The following is a 23,214-nucleotide window of genomic DNA, read 5'->3' as shown; positions in this document are numbered from 1 at the left end:
GCCAGATAATCGAGTTCCTCTGTATATAATATCTCTGTTATGTCTATCTTGATACTGATTATTGAGACCCCATATTGCCTGAAATGTTTAAATAACTGAAGTAAATTTTATATACAGAAGTAGCCAGAATAATTGTGATGTTGCACACCACAATTATATTTTGAGTTCTTTTACTTTAAAATGCCTTTCAATTTCTTTTGGCTGGTGACCAATAAACCCTATCTGGTGACCATTCTGTGTTTGTGAAATTGTAGCATCCAACTGCATTCTGCAACCAATCAGGCTGGAGAAGGCTACAAACAAGTTCGTGACAAATATAATCAACAGGAAGTTGTTTGGAGCATTTGGAGAGCTCTCTTTGCTGAAGCGGTATTGCTGCAACTTTTAGACCATTCCTGTTTTTTTTGCCTGATTCTGGCATTTCAAATCACCATCAATGTCATGGTTAACATATTATCTTGGTCTTTTTCCTGGGCTGTTTCTGTTGCAGAGGGGTAAGTACGAAGTTGACTTTAATATCTAAGTAAGGTTAAAACCAGTTTTGTGCTGCTCAATGTTTTTTTAGTATGAGGATTAGGTTAAACTTTGCATATGAATGACTAATGCTGAATGAATGCTTTGTGTTCATTTAAACTCTACATTGCTAGAAGTTATTGCACAAACTTTGGACAAAATAAAAATAAACAAAATTTCTAAATAAGGAATGTGATTTTTATTGACTGAGTCAATTAATACAAATGCATTTTGCAACTCTCAAGTTGTAGAAAATGAATATTTTTTGTAATTCTGCATCAATAGTGTATTATACTTAAATAAATAAGGGTGTGTGTAACATAATATTATGTTCCATGTAATGAAAATTAGTAGTTTTTCTCTGAAAGAAATAAATAAAATTTAATCGAATAAGAATTTTAGCATTTAAATTTCTGTGCCACTTCAGTGAACCACTGAACATTATTCTAGGTTTGAAAATGTTCAGGTTCAATAACTAATGCTTTCTGCCAAATTCCTGTTTATTCATCTGATCAGACTGAAAATGAAAGTATGTAAAAAGTTCCAAGATTAGATTCTCACTTTTCTAATTCCTATAAAGACAAATACTTTTTAAAATGTTCAAACTGAGTGACTGAACACATCACACAAATTTTCAAGTTTCAGACTTGTGCTTTAACTGAATAAAAGTAACATTGACAAAATAGGTATTTATGGTCTAAACTACAGAAAAGATTTTCCAGTTAATATTTTGAAATAACAAAATCCCTCCATTGTTATTTCATCTGTTGGAAAAATCCTTAGTTCTTCCAGAACTAGTCTAGCATGACTCTCAACACCCTAGGGGTTCCTTTCTTTGCCACTTGCAGCTCTGAAACATGTAGTCCTTGAACTGGTTTTCACAATAAATGGCAAGTTGAAGACTCATTCCCCTGCCAAAGCCGTGCCAATCTTTCATTCTTGTTCAAACATTTGTGTTGGTTCCTTTTAGTCCAAGTATAAGCTTTCACATGAATGCTGTCTAGTCAACAATACAGACAATCTACCTCTATTTCTCTCCTTTAGATCCTTGTAGACTGACCGTGCCTTTGATGCTAAATGATATTTTTAGCAAACCTCCACCTGATTCTAAGTGGACTCCAATGTACTCTTTCCCTCTCAAAACCAACCTCCACCACAATGTGAATCATATAGGCCTCATACGGTAGCCTCCAGATCGCCAACGTTTTTCTTTCTTTGAATTAAATAGCTTGAAGTATAACTGTTTACAATGAATGCCATTCCCAACATATTCCTGGGCTTTAGATACAAAAGTTCTATCCACTATCAGCAAAGCTAATTGGTCATTGTTTACTGGTGTCAATGTAATGTCCATTTGGTCAAAAAAACAACTTAGGTTAAACCATTAAACTATTAACACCCAAACTATCTAAACCTGGTGTGCAGAATTTAGAATTCACATGATTCTCTGCATTCTTTAATTTTTCCTTGACTTAAACAGAGTTTGGAACAAAACATTCCTTAGACTTCATACTTGTAGCATCAATCAGTGCTTATACAGCAGGACTAAATTAATATCTTACTACAACGTTTTAAAATTAATTTCTACGCAATCCAAACAAAATCTCTTTGGAGACATGTTTACGTGATAGTTGGGTTATATTTTGGAGCATACAATTTACATGCATGTCATGTAAATTCTAACTAGTATTTATTTATAATTAACCTTATGTTAAGAACAATATATAACTAAATTGAATTTATATTTATGTATGTAAAGAAGGGGGAGACGTTATTTTATGTTTGTTCTGTATGTGATGGCAGCCAGCAAGTCTTGCATTTTTGCTTTTTCCCACGCATTTTAATTTCTTGGAATAAACATAGAACTGTACAACACTGGAACGGACCCTTTAGCCTAACATGATGCCAAAAACACCTAGTCCCTCTGCCTGCCATTGGTCCATATCCCTTCCCATTCCTTGCTTGTCTTAAAATCCCTTATCATATCTGCCTACCACCACTAGCAGTGCGTTCCAAACTCCTACCACCTGTGTAAAGAACTTGCCCCTCTTGCCTCCTTTGAACTTAACCCCTCTCACCTTAAAAACATGGCCCCCAGTATTAGATATTTCAACTCAAAGAAAAAGATTCTGATTGCCAATCCTCTCTATGCATTTCAAAATTTTATAGACTTCTTTCAAGTCTCCCTTCAGCCTCCGCCACTCAAGAGAAAGCAGTTCTGAGTTTTTTCAGCCTCTCCTTATAGCTCATACTCTCTGATCCAGGCAGCATCCTGGTAAACCTCTTCTGACCCCTCTCCAAAGCCTCTACATTCTTGTAATGTGGCGTGTGGCCTAATCAAATTGTTATAAAGCTGCAGCATGACATCTTGACTCTTGTACTCAATTTCCCAACCAATAAAGGCAAGCATGCCATATGCCTTCTTCACCACTCTATCTACCTGCATGGACATTTTCAGGGAGCTGTGGATTTGAACCCCAAGATCCTGCACATCAATGCTGTTCAAAGTCCTGCCATTTACTTTTCTTTAATGTTTGATCTCCCAAAGTGCAGCACCTCACACTTACCTGGATTAAACTCCATCTGCCGTTTCTCCACCCATGTCTGCAACTGATCCTTTGACAACCTTTTACACTATCCACAACTTCACCAATCTTTGTATAGTTTGCAAACTTACTAACCTATCTATCTACATTTTCATCTAAGTCACTTATGTACATATCACAAACAGCCGAAGTCCCGCTATGATCCCTGTGGAACACCACTAGTCACGGACCTCCAGCCTTAAAAACACCCTTACACCACTACCTTCTGTTTGCTACGGGCAAGCCAGTTCTGAATCCACGTGGCCAAGTCAACATGAATCCCATGCTTCTTAACCTTCTGAATGAGCCTACCTTGTCAAAATCCTTACTAAAATTCACTGTTCTACCGTCATTGATCACCTTCGTCACCGCCTTGAAAAATTCAATTAAATTAGTTAGACATGACCTGCCCTGCACAAATTTATGTGACTGTCTCTAATTAGGCAATGCTTTTCCAAATGTGCATAAATCCTATCCCTAAGAATCACAATTCGATGTGATTTTTTAAAAGAAAACAAAGAGGGAATTAAAGCAGTAATTGCCTAGAAATGGGAACTCAGAGACACAGGCAAACAGAACATTCCAGGAGATCAGGCTATATCTGTATAAGTGTGCCAGAGAGTGGAGGCCACCAGGTTAGACAACTGAGTTTATTAAATTCATTTATTTGTTCTGAAGTTGAAGTAATAATGAGTTTATTGGTAATCACATTCATCATTTCATTGCTATGAGATTCTCCTTTTTATTTCTACCTAGAATTTATCTTCTAATCAGCTCAGTTTAGCTTTAGTCAATAATTTAAAATAATCCACTTTTACATCTTCTACTCTCAGAAAAAAATCTTAGCAAAAGTCAAAGCCATTTTGAAATTCCAATCTATGTCATACATTTCACAGCAGTTCTTGTTTCAATGCTCAGCTCCTCCACACTGTTATTTCTTAGAAGATTCACAACTACCACTTCAATTCAAAAAAGCTTTGATCCTGGAGAAGCTCTCCATTTTATATGATCCTATTTGATCTTATTACTAAACAAGTCAGATTGCAGAGTGGACTGAAAGTTGTTAGGTTTTGAATGAGGTGTGGTTTATCTATTGCAAGCTCGAGGAATTGCATCTCATTTCCTACATTGGTTCTTTACAGCCTTTAGGATTCAACATTAAATTCAACAACCTCACACCCTGATTTTCCTTACCAAAATGCAACACCTCACATTTATCTAAATTAAATTCCATCTGCCACTCCTCAGCCCATCGGCGCATCTGATCAATGCTGGCATGGTGGGTTTGATCCCCAAAATCCTTCTGTACATCAATGCTGTTCAAAATCCTGCCATTTACTTTTCTTTAATGTTTGATCTCCCAAAGTGCAGCACCTCACACTTTTTTGGATTAAACTCCATCTGCCGTTTATCTGCCCATGTCTGCAACTGATCCTTTGACAACCTTTTACACTATCCACAACTTCACCGACCTTTGTAAAGTCTGCAAACTTATTAACCCATCTACCTACATTTTCATCTAAGTCACTTACGTATATATCACAAACAGCCAATGTCCCACTATGATCCCTGAGGAACACCACTAGTCACGGACCTCCAGCCTTAAAAACACCCTTACACCACTATCTTCTGTTTTCTACAGGCAAGCCAATTCTGAATCCACGTGGCCAAGTCACCATGAATCCCACGCATCTTAACTTTCTGAATAAGCCTACCATGAGGGACCTTGTCAAAAGCCATTTTATTCAGATGTTTCAGATGCTCAGTGTCATTTCTGCATCAATCAATTGTTTTACTGTAAAAACTGACAGCTCTCATCTCATGTGGTGTTTCTGTCTTTCCCAATCATAATTCCTATTGCTGCTTTGTCCCTGTTTTTGAAGACTGATGGTTGGTTGTGAACTGGCATGCTGAGGGGTGCAACTGGCAGTTTGTGTGTGGCTCTGGTGCACTGGTGTGAGACTGGTTGTTGCAGAGGGGTAAAAACAATGACTGCAGATGCTGGAAACCAGATTCTGGATTAGTGGTGCTGGAAGAGCACAGCAGTTCAGGCAGCATCCGAGGACAGGCAAAATCGATGTTTCGGACAAAAGCCCTTCATCAGGAATAAAGGCAGAGAGTCTGAAGCGTGGAGAGATAAGCTAGAGGAGGGTGGGGGTGGGGAGAGAGTAGCATAGAGTACAATAGGTCAGTGGGGGAGGAGATAAAGGTGATAGGTCAGGGAGGAGAGGGGAGCCTGACTGGTTGCACTGGCTATCTGTTTCCTGTTCTGGTTCTTGCTGATTTTTACTCCTCTTCTGCTTAGCTGTTGTTCTGTCTCTCCACAACAAAACAAACTTTGAAATTCTTGGTCATTCATATTGTTCATGGCATTTCAGCACTGCTGATAAGCTCAGCATTTATTGTTCATCCCTAATTGCCCTGGAGAAAGTTGTGGTGGACTTTCCGCAGGCCAGTCAAGGGTAGGGGCACTTACATCGATGTTAGGAAAAGAGATCTGGGATTTTAACTTAACACCAGTGAAGGAGTAGTGACATTGTTCCAAGTCAAGATGGTATATTTATTGGGGAGGAACCTGAAGGCTATGTGTTCTTATGTCTCTATTGGTCTTCTCCTCCTAGGTGGCAGAGGTCAAGGGCTTGAAAATTGCTGATTAATGACCTTTAATGAGTCTTTGCGTGATATACTGCAGATGGTAGACTGCAGCAAAAGTGAATGAATGGTGGAGAGAGTGAATATTTAAAATGACGGACGTGATTGGTGCCGAAGTGGGCTGATTTGTCTTGGATGGTATTAAGTTTCTTGAATAGTCTGTCTGTAAACTTGACAATTCTAGCAGTAAGCTGAAAATGTGTTGCTGGAAAAGTGCAGCAGGTCAGGCAGCATCCAAGGAACAGGAGAATCGACTCTCGGACATAAGTCCTTCTTCAGGAATGAGGAAAGTGTGTCCAGCAGGCTAAGATAAAAGGTAGGGAGGAGGGACTTGGGGGAGGGGCTTTGGAAATGCGATAGGTGGAGGGAGGTCAAGGTGAGGGTGTTAGGCCGGAGTGGGGTGGGGGCGGAGAGGTCAGGAAGAAGATTGCAGGTTAGGAAGGCGGTGCTGAGTTCAAGGGATTTGACTGAGACAAGGTGGGGGGAGGGGAAATGAGGAAACTGGAGAAATCTGAGTTCATCCCTTGTGGTTGGAGGGTTCCCAGGCAGAAGATGAGGCGCTCTTCCTCCAACCGTCGTGTTGCCATGGTCTGGCGATGGAGGAGTCCAAGGACCTGCATGTCCTTGGTGGAGTGGGAGGGGGAGTTAAAGTGTTGGGCTACGGGGTGGTTGGGTTGGTTGGTCTGGGTGTCCCAGAGGTGTTCTCTGAAACGTTCCGCAAGTAGGCGGCCTGTCTCCCCAATATAGAGGAGGCCACATCGGGTGCAGCGGATGCAATAGATGATGTGTGTGGAGGTGCAGGTGAATTTGTGGCGGATATGGAAGTGTCCCTTGGGGCCTTGGAGGGAAGTAAGGGGGGAGGTGTGGGCGCAAGTTTTGCATTTCTTGCGGTTGCAGGGGAAGGTGCCGGGAGTGGAGGTTGGGTTGGTGGGGGGTGTGGACCTGACGAGGGAGTCACGGAGGGAGTGGTCTTTTCGGAATGCTGATAGGGGAGGGGAGGGAAATATATCACTGGTGGTGGGGTCCGTTTGGAGGTGGCGGAAATGGCTGCGGATGATACGTTGTACATGGAGGTTGGTGGGGTGGTAGGTGAGGACCAGTGGGGCTCTGTCCTGGTGGCGATTGGAGGGGCAGGGCTCAAGGGCGGAGGAGCGGGAAGTGGAAGAGATGCGGTGGAGGGCATCGTCGGCTACTTCTGGCGGGAAATTGCGGTCCTTGAAGAAGGAGGCCATCTGGGTTGTACTGTTTTGAAACTGGTCCTCCTGGGAGCAGATGCGGCGGAGATGAAGGAATTGGGAATATGGGATAGCGTATTTACAGGGGGCAAGGTGGGAGGAGGTGTAGTCTAGATAGCTGTGGGAGTCGGTCGGTTTATAGTAAATGTCTGTGTCGATTCGGTCACCCGAGATAGAAATGGAAAGGTCTAGGAAGGGGAGGGAGGAGTCTGAGATGGTCCAGGTGAATTTGAGGTTGGAGTGGAAGGTGTTGGTAAAGTGGATGAACTGTTCAACCTCCTCATGGGAGCACGAGGCAGCGCCGATACAGTCATCGATGTAGCGGAGGAAAAGGTCGGGGGTGGTGCCAGTGTAGCTGTGGAAGATGGACTGTTCCACATATCCTACGAAGAGGCAGGCATAGCTGGGGCCCATGCGGGTGCCCATGGCTACCCCTTTCGTTTGGTGGAAGTAGGAGGATTGGAAAGAGAAGTTGTTCAGCGTGAGGACCAGTTCAGTCATTTGAAGGAGGGTGTCAGTAGAAGGGTACTGGTTGGTACGGCGGGAAAGGAAGAAGCGGAGGGCTTTAAGTCCTTCGTGATGGGGGATGGAGGTGTACAGGGATTGGATGTCCATGGTGAAGATAAGGTGTTGGGGACCGGGGAAGCGAAAATCATGGAGGAGGTGGAGGGCATGGGTGGTGTCCCGAACGTAGGTGGGAAGTTCTTGGACTAAGGGAGACGTGTCGAGGTATGCAGAGATGAGTTCGGTGGGGCAGGAGCAGGCTGAGACAGTGGGTCGGCCGGGGCAGTCAGGTTTGTGGATTTTGGGCAGGAGGTAGAAACGGGTGGTGCGGGGTTGTGGGACTATGAGGTTGGTGGCGGTGGATGGGAGATCCCCTGAGGTGATGAGGTTCTGGATGGTCTGGGAGATGATGGTTAAACCTTGCAGCTAATGAATGTGGATCAAAAGGTCATAAATTTGACTGTTGGCCTTGAATAATATGAGAACTGAACAAATGGTTGAGCTTCATTAGTTATCAGCCCAGAAATCAGACTGTCTTGTAAGAACTGGAACTCCATTTTTTGTGTGACTGTTTAAAAAATTGCATCAAACCAACTAGCTGTCATACGTCTGAGATTCCATCTCTGCAACATATCAAAAAGTTCTGGCTCTGTTGCTTAAAATACCCAATCATCTTGTTTTAATAGATAGCTTTCATTGATTCAGTAGATTCTAGGGTAGGTCTCCCTCCATATCTCCTACATTACTTTCTATCACTATGCATTGAGAGAATACAAAGGAGAAGTTTATTAGCAGCAAATCTCATTCTTCACTGCTTTCTCATGTGATTGTGTTTGGAGAGGGACAACTGACTGGATGACATCCAGATCAGATTGAAGTACAATTTAACAGCCGATTTCCTTCATTATTAGAGGGTTTTTTCTCTGTATTCTTGGGCATTTCTGGCAAAGCCAACATTTTCATTCCTAATTTCCCTTGTCAGGGTGGTGTGAGGCTCACTTTGTGGTATATATATACTGACAGTGTTGTTGGGAAGAGAGTTCCATCTTTTGAACTCTGCAACTATGAAGCAATGACTATATATCTCCAAGTCAGGAAAGTGTTTGACTTACATAAAAAATATACAAATTAGAAGCAGGAGTGGGCCACTCAGCCTCTTGACCAGCTCTGGCATTTAATAAAAACATGCCTGATCTAAATTACCACATTCCTGCCTATCCAGGATAATGTTCATTCCCTTGTTCGGATCCTCTTGACCTCTGCCTTAAAAATATTCAAAGACTCTGCTTCCACTGCTTTCTGAGGAAGAGAATTTCAAAGATCCTCAATCTTTACAGGGTCATAGAATCACACAGCGTAGAAACAGGTCCTTGGGTCTACCATGTCTATGCAGATCAACAAACTCCAAACTATGTTCATCCTATTTGCCTGCCCTTCATCCATAGCCTACTATGCCCTGGCATTTTAAATACTTATCCAGATGCTTCTTAAATTTTGCAAGAGTACTGGCCTTCACCACCCTCTCAGGCCGCACGTTCTATATTTCTACCACCCTCTGGGTGAAAACATTTTCCTCAGATCCTCTCTAAACGATTTACATTTCACCTTAAACTTAAATATATATCTCTCAGAGAGATATCTTGTCTCTGCCATAACGATTGACTGTCTATGCCTCTCATAATTCTGTATACCTCAATCAGATTCCACCTCAGCCTCCTCTGCTTCAAGGAAAAAAAACCCAATCCATCTGGTGTCTCCTCATAACCGAGACTTTTCATCCCAGGCAATATCCCAGTGAATCCCCTTTGCACTCTCTCCAGTGCAATCGTGTACTTCCCATAATGGAGTGTCAAGAACTACCACAGTATACCATCTGTGGCCTAACTAATGCTCTATAAAGTTGCAACAATTCTTTCTTGCTCTTATATTCTGTGCCCTGGCTAATGAAGGCAAGCATTCCATATGTTTTTTTCATCACCTTATCTAGTGTGCAGACACTTTCAGGACTTGTACACCAAGGTCCCTTCATTCCTCAGGGACCTACCATAAATTGTGCAAGTCCTTCTCTTATTAGACCTCCCAAAGTATGTGATTTGCTGTAAGAAAGAAAATTCTCTTAATTTTCATCTTAAATAGAATGAAAACCCCTTATTTATAAAGTGGCCCATACTTCTAGACTCCCCCCAAAAAAGGAAAGGTCCTTTCCATCACTATATCAGGATCTTGTGCATTTCAGGACTTGAAGTAGAGCATGTAGATAATGGTGTTCTAATGTCTCTGCTGCCCTTGTTCTTCTAGATGGTAGATATCATATGTTTGGACAATGCTGTTGAAAGAAACTGCAGTGCATCTTCTAGATGGCGTGCATTGCAGTCACTGTGTATCAGCAGTGGAGGGAATGAATGTTGAAGGTACTGGATGAGGTGCTTTGTCATGGATGATGTTTGATCTCGTTGAGTTAGAGTTACACACATTCATGTAAATAAAGAGTGTTCCATCACACTTCTGCCTTGTGCCTTGGACAGGTCTTGATGAGTTGAGTTAATTGCCACTCAGTTCTCAGCCTCTGAGCTGCTTTTGTAGCCAGGGTACTTATGTGTCTGGTTTTAAGTTTACAATTAATGATAATCTAATGAATGCCAATGCTTGGAAATTCAATAGTAATGCCATTGCATGTCAAGAAAATGTGATTAGGTTCTGCTGTGTTGAATATGGTCATTACCTGGCACTTGTGTGGCACACTTACTATTTACCACTTATCAGCCTCAGCCGAGATATTGTCCAGGTTTGGTTGTATATGGGCACAGACTGCTGCAAAATCTAAGGAATTCTGAATGGGGTTAAACAATGTGCAATTATCATGCAATATACTCACTTCTGAATTTATGATAGCGAAGTCATTGAAGAAGCAACCAAAAACGTTTGGACGAAGGACATTACCCTGAATATGGGAGCATGAAAGAGTTGTTACAACTTTGTAGAGCATTGGTTAGGCCATAGATGGAATATTGTGTGCAGTTCTGGATGCCACACTATCGGAAAGATGTGATTGTTTCACAGGAGATTCAATTTCCCGACTCAGGCGACTGACTGTGTGGAGTTTGCACATTCTCCCCGTGTCTGCGTAGGTTTCCTCCGGGTGCTCCGGTTTCCTCCCACACTCCAAAGATGTGCAGGTTAGGTGAATTGGCCATGCTAAATTGCCTGTAGTGTTAGGTAAAGGGGTAAATGTAGGGGAATGGGTGGGTTGCGCTTCGGTGGGTCGGTGTGGGCTTGTTGGGCCGAAGGGCCTGTTTCCACACTGTAAGTAACCTAATCTAATTGGATGTTGCCTGTGATGAAAACTCTCAATTCTAAGGAGAGATGGAATAGGCTAGTTTTTTTTCACTTGGAGTAGAGGAAGATGTGGTTGAGGGGGAAGGGGAGCAGAATCTAATTAAGGTATACCAAATTAGACCTTGGATCCCCTCCACTGTGCAGACCTCTATAGTTCAACTTAATTGCTGTTGTGTAAGCAATGTAACTGTTTGCATGAAACTAACTGGATAGTGCAGGAAGGAGGGATTGATTAGCTTCCAACTGTATAATTTTGAAAGTATTTTGAACCTCATCAGTTTGTTGTTTGTCTGCCATGTCACAATGAAATATAATTCTTCTGTTTCATCAATGTATCATTGAAAGACTTGCCAATCTCACCCTAAATGTTGCTGTTGTTTTGTTACGGCCTTCCAAAATTAACATAAGAAATTTATCAAATCTTTTAAAATGTGCATCATATACTTCATTAATTGCATAATGATATGATTTGCATGAAGAACAGAAACTAATTTTTGGCACTCAGTCTGCATTTCTAAGGAATCCTTAGCTTGTATTTTAAACCCTGCTTGAAACATTTCTCTGCTCTGGAGTCTCACTTGCCCATTTTGAGACATATGTCACTCTAACGCTACCTGGTCATCCTCCCTGTTGCTTTGATCCTGTTCCCTTTTTCCCTCACCTACTCTGATTCTGAAATATTAACCTTTAACTTATATACAGTCATAATGTTACAGTAAATTTTGAACAATATTTTATGTGAACAAAGAAATAAGGAAAAATCAAACATTTGTGGAAAAACTTAAAAATTATATGCATTTCACTGCTTAATGGAGATATTGATCTTAATTATTCTGTAAGAGTTTAGTTTTAAACAGTCAGCTTGGATATTGGTAACCAGTCGGCAGTGTGGATTAGCATACTAACCTTCTACCAGTGTAATCTAAGGTTTGAGTTTAACCATGAAGGTAAGCAATGCAGAAATTTACTTTGGACCTAATTGTAACTCTTATTCAAAAAACCTCAAAAGCTGTCATTAAGAAGTAAAATCCTTTTGTGAGTTACTGCATAATACAGACCTTGACAAACTATTTCATGTGAATTGCAGCAGAACTGGATGATATACTGCCTGCAGTTGAATGGAATAGATTTAAAGCTAATCTGCAGAAACAATATTTCAGTGATCAAATAGTTGATCTCTGAAGCAAATTCCTTTGGGAGATGATGGAAGCAAATAAATTGGATTATTCAAATGCAGCTGCGATTGATTTATTTCAGAAAATAATATTTTGGGATGTTGTATACAAATAACGTTAAACAGGACATCTTCTATTTCACCATGCAAGGTGACTTTCGAAGTATATTGGGAGGGAAGAAAGAGTAGATAATTTTTCTGGGTCAAGTAATAGATGGGCAATAAGGCAGAAAATCTCAGTTAAAAGCAAAGTACTATAGTTGCTGGAAATCTGACGCAAGCACAGAGAATACTGGAGAAACTCAGCAGGTCTGGAAGTATTTGTGGAAAGAGAAAGAGAGTTACATTTTAAGTCCAGTATGGCTCTTGTTGAGAGCTTGCTTTTCCTGTCTTTACAGATACTGCCAAATCCAAAATATTCAGTTTCCTGGTGGGAAGTTGAAATGCCAATATTAAGTCAATGGTGGAGCATTGGTGGGTAGGGCCTCACAATACCTTCTTGGTGTGTTCCTCCTTCTAATACATTTAAGTGTCATGAATACCTGTGATGTTAGAATGTTTTGAAGTTGAGTCCAACTTTCGAGATTAAGTCAATGGCTCCCAGACCTCTCACAGTACCTGGTTCTCATTCTTTCAAAGTGGACTTGCACCAGATGATTTTAAGCAGCTTTATCTTGTGACTTCCTTACTGAACACTGCCATAGACTTGGGGGAGCAGGAGAATGACAGCATTCACTGTGGCTTGAGAACAGTAAGAGCAAGTCACAGCTAAGCAGGGGAAAGGGGGCATGTGGAGTGTGGATGAGGGAGCATGGAGGAGCAGACAAGGACTCCAAGAGAGAGAGAGAGTTTAGAATTGGGGACATGGAGAAGTGAAGTGGGAAGGACCAGATTTCCTGAATATAGTTTGGCATGAGGTGGGGTGGGGGGGTGAGGGGGGTTGCAGGGAATGGTGTGAGATGGTGTGGATGTGTTCTGGTGAATGGATAGGAAGAAACAATGTAGAGAGCAATGGAGTGGATACGTTTGCAGGAGGACTGAGAGTAATGACATGTTGACTGAGATCATGGCAGGGAAATTGTGACCTTCAGAGGGAGCTTCCATGCAGGAAGTTCCTTTATAGCTGTTTGTACCTGCAGCATTGTTATCTGATGATGGGCTGTATGTATGTATGTCTCATGTCGACCACTGACATGAGCCAACTCTGGACATGAGCAAAAATACTAGGAGACAGTGAGGTCCGCAGCTGCTGGAGATCAGAGTTGAGAGTGTGTTGCTGGAAAAGCACAGCAGGTCAAACAGCATCTGAGGAGCAGGAAAATCAATGTTTCAGGCCAGAGCCCTTCCTGATGAAGGGCTCCGGCCTGAAACATCAATTTTCCTGCTCCTCAAATGCTGCCTGGTCTGCTGTGCTTTTCCAGCAACACACTGTCAATGAGCAAAAATACTGCCAATTGTACCATTGGGAAAAATGTGCCACAAGTTTTTCTTAAGTCCTCCACTGTAAATTTTACCTTGTGTCATTTCTGGGTCTCTGAAAAATATTGATTGCAACTATATCATTGTATAACTGATATGTCAGGATGGCGAATGAAGTGGAGTTCTATTTCTTTTGCTGTGGCAATTCCTATGTATTTGTGTTGTTATGAAGGCTCCATCTGGGAGAAAAGTCAAAATCATAACTATCTCTCTCCCCCTGGTAATTCTCAGCTGTGATATTGTGAAATATGTATTGCAAATACTTTTATATCTTCCTGTGGTAAACCTTGAAAATCTTGTTATTTCAGATGTGACTTGCAAGGAGTACCAGAAGGTGGACATGATAATTAAACTCCAGGACACAGTTATACTTAAATGTGCATACCCAGAGATGGGCAAAATGATCCAGTTGTCCTGGGAGAAGAAAGATGGTGATGCGAAGCACAAAATTGCTGTATATAATCCCAAACGGGGAGAGAAAATTTTCTTTCCATACAATCAGAGTGTTACATTTCTCTCATCATCTATCAGTGGAGATATAAAGTTGAAGGCAACAGCTGCAGATAAGGGCCTTTATCAATGCTCCATTAATACTTTTCCTGAAGGGGTGTTGCTGAAACACATTGCAGTAATAGACCCAGGTAAGTGACAATGCTTCAAACTAATATGACTGAACAATTTTACAGCACTGAAAGGGGCTATTTGGTCCACCATGTGTGTGCCAATTCTTTGCTCAAGAAATCTGGAACTAATTCTATTGCCCACTTCTCTTCACTTACCGCAATAGCTTAGAGTCATAGAGTTATAGAGATGTACAGGACGGAAACAGACCCTTTGGTCCAACCCGTCCATGCCAACCAGATATCCCAACCCAATCTAGTCCCACCTGTCAGCACCCAGTCCTTTTCCCTCCAAACCCTTCCTATTCATATACCCATCTAGATGTCTTTTAAATGTTGCAATTGTACCAGCCTCCACCATTTCCTCTGGTAGCTCATTCCATACACTTACCACCTTCTGCATGACAACGTTGCCCCTTAGGTCTCTTTTATATCTTTCCGCTCTCACTCTAAACCTATATCCCCTAGTTCTGGACTCTTCCCCCACCACCACCACAGGAAAAGGCTTTGTCTATTTATCCTATCCATGCCCCTCATGATTTTATAAGCCTCTATAATGTCACCTGCGATGCTCCAGGGAAAACAGCCCCAGCCTATTCAACCTCTCCCTATATCTCAAATCTTCTAAACCTGCAACATTCTTGTAAATCTTTTCTGAACCCTTTCACGTTTCACAACATCCTTCCAATAGGAAGGAGACCAGAATTGCATGCAATATTCCAAAAGTGGCCTAACCAATGTCCTCTACAGCTGCAACATGACCTCCTAACCCCTGTACTCAATATTCTGACCAATAAACGAATGCATACCAAACGCCTTCTTTACTATCCTATCTATCTGCGACTCCACTTTCAAGGAACTATGAACCTGCACTCCAAAGTCTCTTTGTTCAGCAACACTCCCTTGGATCTTACCATTAAGTGTATAAGTCCTGCTAAGATTTGCTTTCCCAAAATGCAGCACCGAGCATTTATCTAAATTAAACTCCATCTGCCATTTCATAGCTCATTGGCCCATCTGGTCAAGATCCCATTGTAATCTGAGGTAACCTTCTTCGCTGTCCACTACACTTTCAATTTTGGTGTCATCTGCAAACTCAGAAACTTATGCGTCAGCTACTTCAGATATTTATCTAATCATCCAATCAATCTCCCAAAAGTTGCAATGTTCGCTGTCTCAACCATTTCCTTTGGCAAAACATTCTGTGCTCCAATGGTTTTTTTTTCTTACCTTGTCTCCTTCCTCTCCTACTAATATTAAATAAATGACTGCCTGTTGCTCCTTTTCCTGTTAACAGCTTTCATAATTTTAAGAATCTTGATTAAGTTTCCTCTTCTTCTTCCTAGCTCCAGTAGAAATGGTCCAGTTTCCTATCACTTTCCCATCCTGCAGCCATTCTGATGAATCCATGCTGAACCCTCTTTTGTGGCTTTATCATCCTTTCTGAGGACTCTGCACTGTACCATGGTGCAGTCCTATGGCTTGCTCAGTATCTAGTACAAATTAGTCATTGCAATTCTACTCTAGTGGTCTCTGTTTCAATTGGCTGGAGAAGTTATGGATGCATTGGTGGTCATCTTCCAAAATCTGATAATTATTGGAATGATTCCTGAAGATTGGAAGATGGCAAATGTAGCCACATTATATACTGGCATGGATTGACAACCAGTGACTGAATAGATTACAGAAAAAAAAGGAATAAACATGCCATTCTCAGGCTGGGAGGCTGTGATTAGTAGGATACTGCAAAAACGCATTGCTGGGCTCCAGCTGTCAGCAATCTGCATCAATGATCTGAATGTAATATTTCCAAGTTTGCCAATGCCACAAAACTATGTGGGGATTTGAGTTTTAGGAGGATGCAGAGAACCTTTGAAGGGACTTAGACTAGGTGAGTGAGCAAGAACATGGCGATAGAATATAATGTGGACAAATGTGAAGTTATTCACTTTGAGGAGATAAATGAAAATTACGATCATTTCCTAAATGATGAGATTTGGAAGTGATGATAGCCATGGGGTCCTACGTGGTTCATAAGTCACTGAGAGCTAACATACAGGCTCAGCAAACAGTTAGAAAGGCAAATGGAATTTTGGCCATTATTGCAAAGAGATTTGAGTTCAGGAGTGAAGCAATCTTGTTTTATGAGACCAAATTTGAACTGTTGCAATTCTATACCCTTACCTAAGGAAGGATCTACTTACCAGAGAGGGATTTCAACAGAGGTTCACCATACTGATTCCTGGGATGGAAAGGTTGAGGTCACTACTATCTATATTCTGTTGAGGCTAGAAGAATGAGAGATGAGTTCATTGAAGTATACAAAAGTCTTGCAGAGCTCTTCAGGGTAAATGCAGGAGAAATATTTCACCTGACTGACAGCTCTGGAACTAGGCAAACTACCTCAGAATAAGAGGTAAGCCATTTAGTACAGAGATGAGGATGAATTTATTCACTTAGAGGGTATTGAATCTTTGGAATTCTCTATCCCAGAGAGCTCTGGAGGTTCAGTCACTGAATATATTGAAGACAAGGATCGATAAATTTCGAGACATTAAAGATATCAAGGCATTGTGCAGGAAAATAGTAAAGATAGCTGGGGTAAAGATCTAATTGAACGTTTGAGCAGGGTCAGGGGGCCAAATGATCTACTTCTGCTCCAGTTTCCTACGGTCCTATGTCCTCCCTCAAAAACAAAAAAACTACAGATGCTGGAAATCTGAAACAAATGCAGAAAATGCTGGAGAAATTCAGCAAATCTAGCAGCATATGTGAAGAGAGAAACAGAGTTTAAAGTTTTGAGTCTAGTATAATGCTTCTTCAGTTGAAGGTCTGCAGCCAGACGGACTGAGTTTCTCCAGCATTTTGTATATTTGTCCCTGTGTCCTCACTGTCTGCCAACCCCCAACTCTTATAGCATCAACACATTTATACTACACTGCAAATTATGTCCAAACCAAGAACAATTATGGAGTGTCATTGATTGCTGATATATGCTATTTCCAACCTTTCCTCAATCCATGCAACATTCTTTCAACGATACTCAGTGCAGTGACTTCATCCTCTTTATCTGAGAAGTCACCTCTTCAAAATGCCATTAAATTTGTCAAACATGATTTAAATTGAGCAAAGCCATGCTAGCTGTCTATCATTAGCTCTTGCTTTTATAAATGCTTAAACATTTTATTTCAAATTAGATCATCAACATTTGATTAACTGATCTGTAGATATTTGATTTATCATCTGCTGTGCTATACATATCACATAAGTTGCACTTCAGTGCTACGGCACATTCTGCATATGAGAGGAATGCTGAAATTATTTTTCAGAATCTCTGCTATCTCCTTCAGCTATCTTCAACTGCCTGGGATGTGCACAGTCAGTGGCTATTCACTTTGAGTTTAGTTAATTTATTTTAGAGCTAGTTCCTTTTCTGTAGTTACCTCTATCAGTTGTCTTGTTGCCTTTTCTGTAACACGTACCTTCCCTCGTACCAATTTTCTGAAAAACAGTATCCAATTATGCATCCCTCTTTATCCCTCTGCACCACGAGCCTGATATAAGTATCCTTTCACCTTTTAAAAATTGTCTTCCATTTCTTTTGTGACCCCTTCAAATCTTTCTGCACAGCCCTTTAAACCCTCCCTAATCCTTCACCCTTCTACCAAATTTATGATATTCATTACTACTTTCTTCAGATTGCTTTGCTGTTGGAAATCATAGATGTATAATTTAACCAAGAGAATGTCTCTGAGACAATTGCACCCAAGGAAACAAATGGCTGCCAATCATGTGTATTTACAATTTTTGAATGACTAAAAACACATTAATGTTTTGGCACAGAATTATAGAGAGCAGCAGATTCCTTTCTTCATCTTTGTTCTCTGATGAGCTAAGTGATCAGTTGGGGGTCACCAGTTTGGTGTGTAGCAATCAGCTTCAACATTGTTGGGTTGGAGAGATGAAAAATTATAATTCATTTCAAATGAGCCCAAATGACGGAATTACTAAGTGTGAATGTTGAGTGAGATAAGGTTTGAAGTGGCAGTGACCTCCACAATCAAGTTGTTGAGAAAACCAATTCCTGTAATCATGCGAGGCTTAAGGCATTACGGGAGAACACATTCATGGCATCTCGATAAGTCCCTTTGTTTTATTTATAAATAGAATGTGACTACTTTACAAATCTACTGGGTTGTATCAGGCTGGCTTTTGAACATTTCACTCTGCTTAAAATAATGGAAAATGTAACTTTCAGCCAGTAGTTGGTATGCTGCACGGAGCAAAGATCAATACATATGATTACCCTATTGTCACTTGCAATACTAAATTCAGTTTGTTTATCTCTGCAGCTTATTATTGATTCTCTTCAGCTGTGTAAAAGCTCAGTCCAATAGACTCCAAAGTATATTCTCCATTAATTTTAATTTCTTTCCCCTTCTCTTAATTTTAGGTGCAGAATATAATTAGCCATTTATTACTCAATACTAGAGACAGCAGCCTTTTCTTGCTAAGGCCTCTTGTGGTTTGGTGTTTGTTATTCACTCTTCTCTCTCTATTATACCTCCACATTTTGACATGATTAAGATGTTTTGCTGTACATGAGTTGTGTGAAATGATTTCGAAGATCATTTATAAAGAAGTAAATGTTGTGAATGTTGGAACCAGATATTTAGTTTCTTCTTTGCCACTTTGTCCATTTTACATGGATTTCTGACAGTAATATTGTGGCTGGGACACTAGTCTGTTTATTTTTTAATGAACAGTTAATGTGAGCACACTAACAGTTTTATTAATGTGCATGAAAAAATAAAGCCATATTAAATCTAACCACAAGCAACAAGTAATCTATCTAGATCTTAAGCACATAGATGCAAAAGTATTTTACATTTTATTTCTACATTGGTAATTGAAATTGCCCCTGTAAACTTGTCACAGTGTAATTTCAGTGATGGGATTGTATTATGTCAGTTTTGCATCTCCCAGCTCCTTAACTTCTATTGCAGAGAAACTTCTAACATTCTAATGAACTCTACGTTTCTGGTCCCCAAATTGCTGGACCTTTTGCTATTTATCCACAAATAATAATATCATATCAGAATAGTGTATAAAAATAAACAGAGATTGTGTCTCTTTGGAATGAATGACTGAGGTACGCTTCTAATGGTCCCACCTACATTTCATCCAAAAAGAGAAACGATTTTAGAAATATCTATGTTTGACACCGTAAGTAGTTGCCTTATGTGCACAATATGAATTTCCATTGCGGCTGTAATAAATAATGTGAACGTGAATAAAACTAACTCAGACGATGTGATAGGGTAGTCAGAAAACCTGCAGTAGTAGAAAGTGGTAAATATTTGTAAAAACACCTATAGTTACAGAAATATCTCATAGATGGCATAGAAATTTGTGAAATGTGAAGAATGATCTTTGAAAGCAAAGTACAAAAGTACAACTTCTGTAGATTTGGATTTAGGTTTAGACTTTATTATCACATGTGCTGAAGTACTAAAGTACAGGATTACAGTGAAAAGTGCACAATGTTGACACACCCATCTTCGGTAGAAGTACCTAGGTCCGAAATCTTAAGGACGGAGTAGAAACAAATAGAGAAGAAAATTATAAGTTAAACATTACTTTCATTCTTAGTATAGTGTAAAAGAAAAAATAAAGTTAAAAATTAAACAGTAGTGTGCATTGTCTTCTGGCCCACCTACCCAGCCACAGGTTGTACTTCAGGGGAACTTAGGGCATGGGCATAAGTGGATGCTTTTATCCAGGCAGGCGTTACATTGACCTGCTGCTGAAGTTCTGGCAACAGTTCAGGAAATCCCTGAGAGAATTTCAGCCGAGCTGCTTAGCATTAAAGAATACATTGAGGCTGAAATTGGTCTTCCATGTTTTGCTGGTAATGTATCTAGTATTTAATAAAAACAGAGAAGATTGATAAATACAATCTTCAAAATGACAAAAAATGGCCAGGCCAACAGTTGAGGATAATCAGAAAAGCTTCTTTCTTTAATTGAAGAAGGAATCTGGAAAATTTTGGAAAAGTAAAGGCTTCTTCCTGCTGATTTGCTAAGAGAATTGCCTATACTGGCATTCCTTAATGTGATTATTACTAGGATATTGAAAAAATATGAAACAATAATTTAATATGGCAGATGAACCATTCCAAATGTGAAACAGTTTTCATTCTTAGTTATTAATTAACACCAATTGGAAACTTACTGATGTCAATGAAAACCACACGGAAATGTTTGAGTTAGCCTGTTGGTACTCAGCAATTGCTCAGAAGCCCTCTGGTGCTATATCTGAGTTCTTTCAGACTCTCCTCCATTTGATTTCCATTTTCCACTGGCAAATACACACATAATGCATTCAAATTAAAGATACAAGTGAATGACAAGTAGCCTTGGTCTGGGCAATGTGGAATAAAACGTCTTTGCACAAGCCTCAAACCTATTTAGAATTTAAATAACTGTCCTGACATTATGTTCTACTAATTGTTTTTCTTCAAATATTTCAAAAGCAAAATTTCCCAGAAGTCGGGCAGCAGACAACCGTGTGCAAATTGTGCCAGGGAACATCATGACCTTATCCTTTGGGTATCCAAATGTGGACAGCATTAAACAGTTGACGTGGCAACGGATGGCTGGAGAAGAAATAAGTATCATAGTTGACATCACACCTTCACAATCATTTATTGGCTATGACTACAAGCGAAGAATCCAATTTATCAAGTCGCCTGATCAAAATATCAGCCTGACCATAGAGAATGTGACAACGAATGATGTGGGAGTGTATAGCTGCCATATTGACACAAATAATGGAAACTGGACCAAAACCTTTGATGTTGATGTGGAAGGTGGTAAGATAGTCATAAGCTAACATAATTTATTCTACTTTTATCTTATTTTGTAATTGCTTTTTCCCTTTCCGCTATCTCCTCTGTGGCAAGCAAGTTTCTAGAACATAATTGTGATTTCTGAGTCTAATTTACAAATGATCCCCATGGAGTTGAACTTATTTTCATCAGAGAAAGGAAGAATGATGAAATATGTGATCAAGGATTTCTTAAATGCTGAGAGGCATGGAGATATAAGCAAACATTTAACCTCAGCTTGAATTCAGAACCAGATGAAGTAGAACAAAATTAAAATGCTTACAGGGAAAGGCATCAACAAGTTTTCCTTCTGCCACACATTTGTGGATAAGCAAAACATTGTTGAAAGTTAAAGTTTGAACTTATACTAGGACAGTAATACAATCCATGGATATAAGACCCCTGTGCTGCTAGGCACAGCATGTGTTGAATGTTGCAGGCGTGAAGATAACTGGAATGTCAGAATTCTTTTGCTTTGTTAGGCAGAGTATTGTGGAATTGTCTTCTGGAAGGTGCTGCAAATGTGGAAGAAGTGTGTTTATTGTTCTGAAGCCTTTCAAAATTGCATGCTTATTGTGTTTGCTGGTATTTTGCTTCCATTTCTCTTCAGCTCAATGCACACCAGAGTGAGAAGATAACCAGGTATGCAGCTGTCAGTCCTTTTACCAACCAGCTCCATCATGTATATCTTTAAGACATATCATGAGCCATTTATTTTGACCACACTTCAATTTCTGTCTTGCCCTAGACTCCTGTTTATGCAATTCTGGTCTTCCTCCTATAGGAGGACGGTTGTGAAACTTGAAAGGGGTCAGAAAAGATTGACAAGAATGTTGCCAGGGTTGGAGGGTTTGAGCTAAAGGGAAAGGCTGAATAGGCTGGGGCTGTTTTCTCTGGAGCGTCGGAGGCTGAGGGGTGATCTTACAGAGGTTTATAAAATCATGAGGAGCATGGATAGGGTAAATAGACAAGGTCTTTTCTTTGGAGTGGGGGAGTCCAGAACTATAGGGCATAGATTTTGGGTGAGAGGGGCAAGATTTAAAAGGGGCCTAAAGGGCAACTTTTTCACGCAGAGGGTGGTATGTGTATGGAATGAGCTGCCAGAGGAGGTGGTGGAGGCTGGTACAATTACAACATTTAAAAGGCATCTGGATGGGTATATGAATAGGAAGGTTCAAAGTTTGTGCGAAGATTTGTAGCTGGGGTGCTCATTATTGTGGTTCTGTTCGCCGAGCTGGAAGTTTTTGTTGCAAACATTTCGTCCCCTGGCTAGGCGACACATCAGTGCTTGGGAGCCTCCTGCGAAGCGCTTCTTTGATGTTTCCTCCGGTGTTTATAGTGACAACCGGAAGCGGCAGGGACAGACCACTATAAACACCGAAGGAAACATCAAAGAAGTGCTTCGCAGGAGGCTCCCAAGCACTGATGATGTCGCCTAGCCAGGGGACGAAACGTTTGCAACAAAAACTTCCAGCTCGGCGAACTGAATAGGAAGGGTTTAAAAAGATATGGGTCAAGTGATGGCAAATGGGACTAGATTAGGTTAGGATATCTGGTCAGCATGGACGAGTTGGACCGAAGGGTCTCTCTCTGTGCTGTACGTTTCTGTGTCTCTATGACTCTCCTACCCATCTGGTCTCGATCATAGTTAACTTTAACTTAAACTCTCCATTGAACTACATCATTTATAAAAATTCGAACATTCATCCAGATTGTTTTTGTTATTCAGCGATAGGACATGGGCGTCAGGGGTAAGGCCTAGATTATTGCCATCCCTGACTGTTCTTGAGAGGCTGGCTTGCTCGACATTTTCTTCCGCCCTCTTGCTTGTCTACCAGACAATTTTAGAGGGCTGTTGAGAGGCAACTAAATCACTGAGGATCTGGAGTCTCATATAAGCTAGGCAGGGTGAGGATAGCATTCCTTAAGGGACAATAGCACAGTAGTAATGTTAGCAAAATTGTCAGTGATTGCTTTCGTTTCTTCTCTGAAGCTGACAGCAGCTTCTGGTCCACCCATGTGCAGTTTAACATGGATATCCTGAGGCTACGATCAATAATTTGACATTTTTGCCTCAGGATATGTTTTTTTAAGGTTTCCTCCCTGCAATCAGTTGGCAATTATTGAACTCTGAGAAATTCCACTCTTGTGCCTATACTATTGTGAAGACATTAAAACATTATTTTTCCCCTTTGTACACGACATTCATAATTACTAATAAATGACC

The 23,214-nt window shown here is 40.5% G+C and overlaps 1 protein-coding gene across 7 annotated transcripts in view; it reads left to right on the top strand.

Annotated features, from left to right (window-relative positions):
• Positions 1-355: 355 nt before the first annotated feature.
• The window catches only part of cd226 (CD226 molecule), a 51,963-nt gene continuing 29,104 nt past the window's right edge, over positions 356-23,214 (top strand). For 4 of the 7 annotated variants that reach the window (XM_043688471.2, XM_087986296.1, XM_043688469.2 and 1 more), the window contains exons 1-3: positions 356-494; positions 13,787-14,119; positions 20,634-20,972. In XM_043688471.2, coding sequence (XP_043544406.1) covers positions 437-494; positions 13,787-14,119; positions 20,634-20,972 — 730 coding nt within the window. In that variant the 5' untranslated portion in view covers positions 356-436. The remainder of the gene's footprint in view (positions 495-13,786; positions 14,120-20,633; positions 20,973-23,214) is intronic. The other 3 variants (XM_043688472.2, XM_087986297.1, XM_087986295.1) reach the window with 1 other exon arrangement.

The sequence above is a fragment of the Chiloscyllium plagiosum genome, unplaced genomic scaffold (genome assembly GCF_037043375.1).
Source record: "Chiloscyllium plagiosum isolate Xiang-an unplaced genomic scaffold, Cpla_swu_hap1 HiC_scaffold_4, whole genome shotgun sequence".
In the NCBI taxonomy this organism is placed as follows: domain Eukaryota; kingdom Metazoa; phylum Chordata; class Chondrichthyes; order Orectolobiformes; family Hemiscylliidae; genus Chiloscyllium; species Chiloscyllium plagiosum.
Note: the sequence above shows the minus strand (reverse complement) of the source record. Positions and strands in the feature narration are given on the sequence as shown.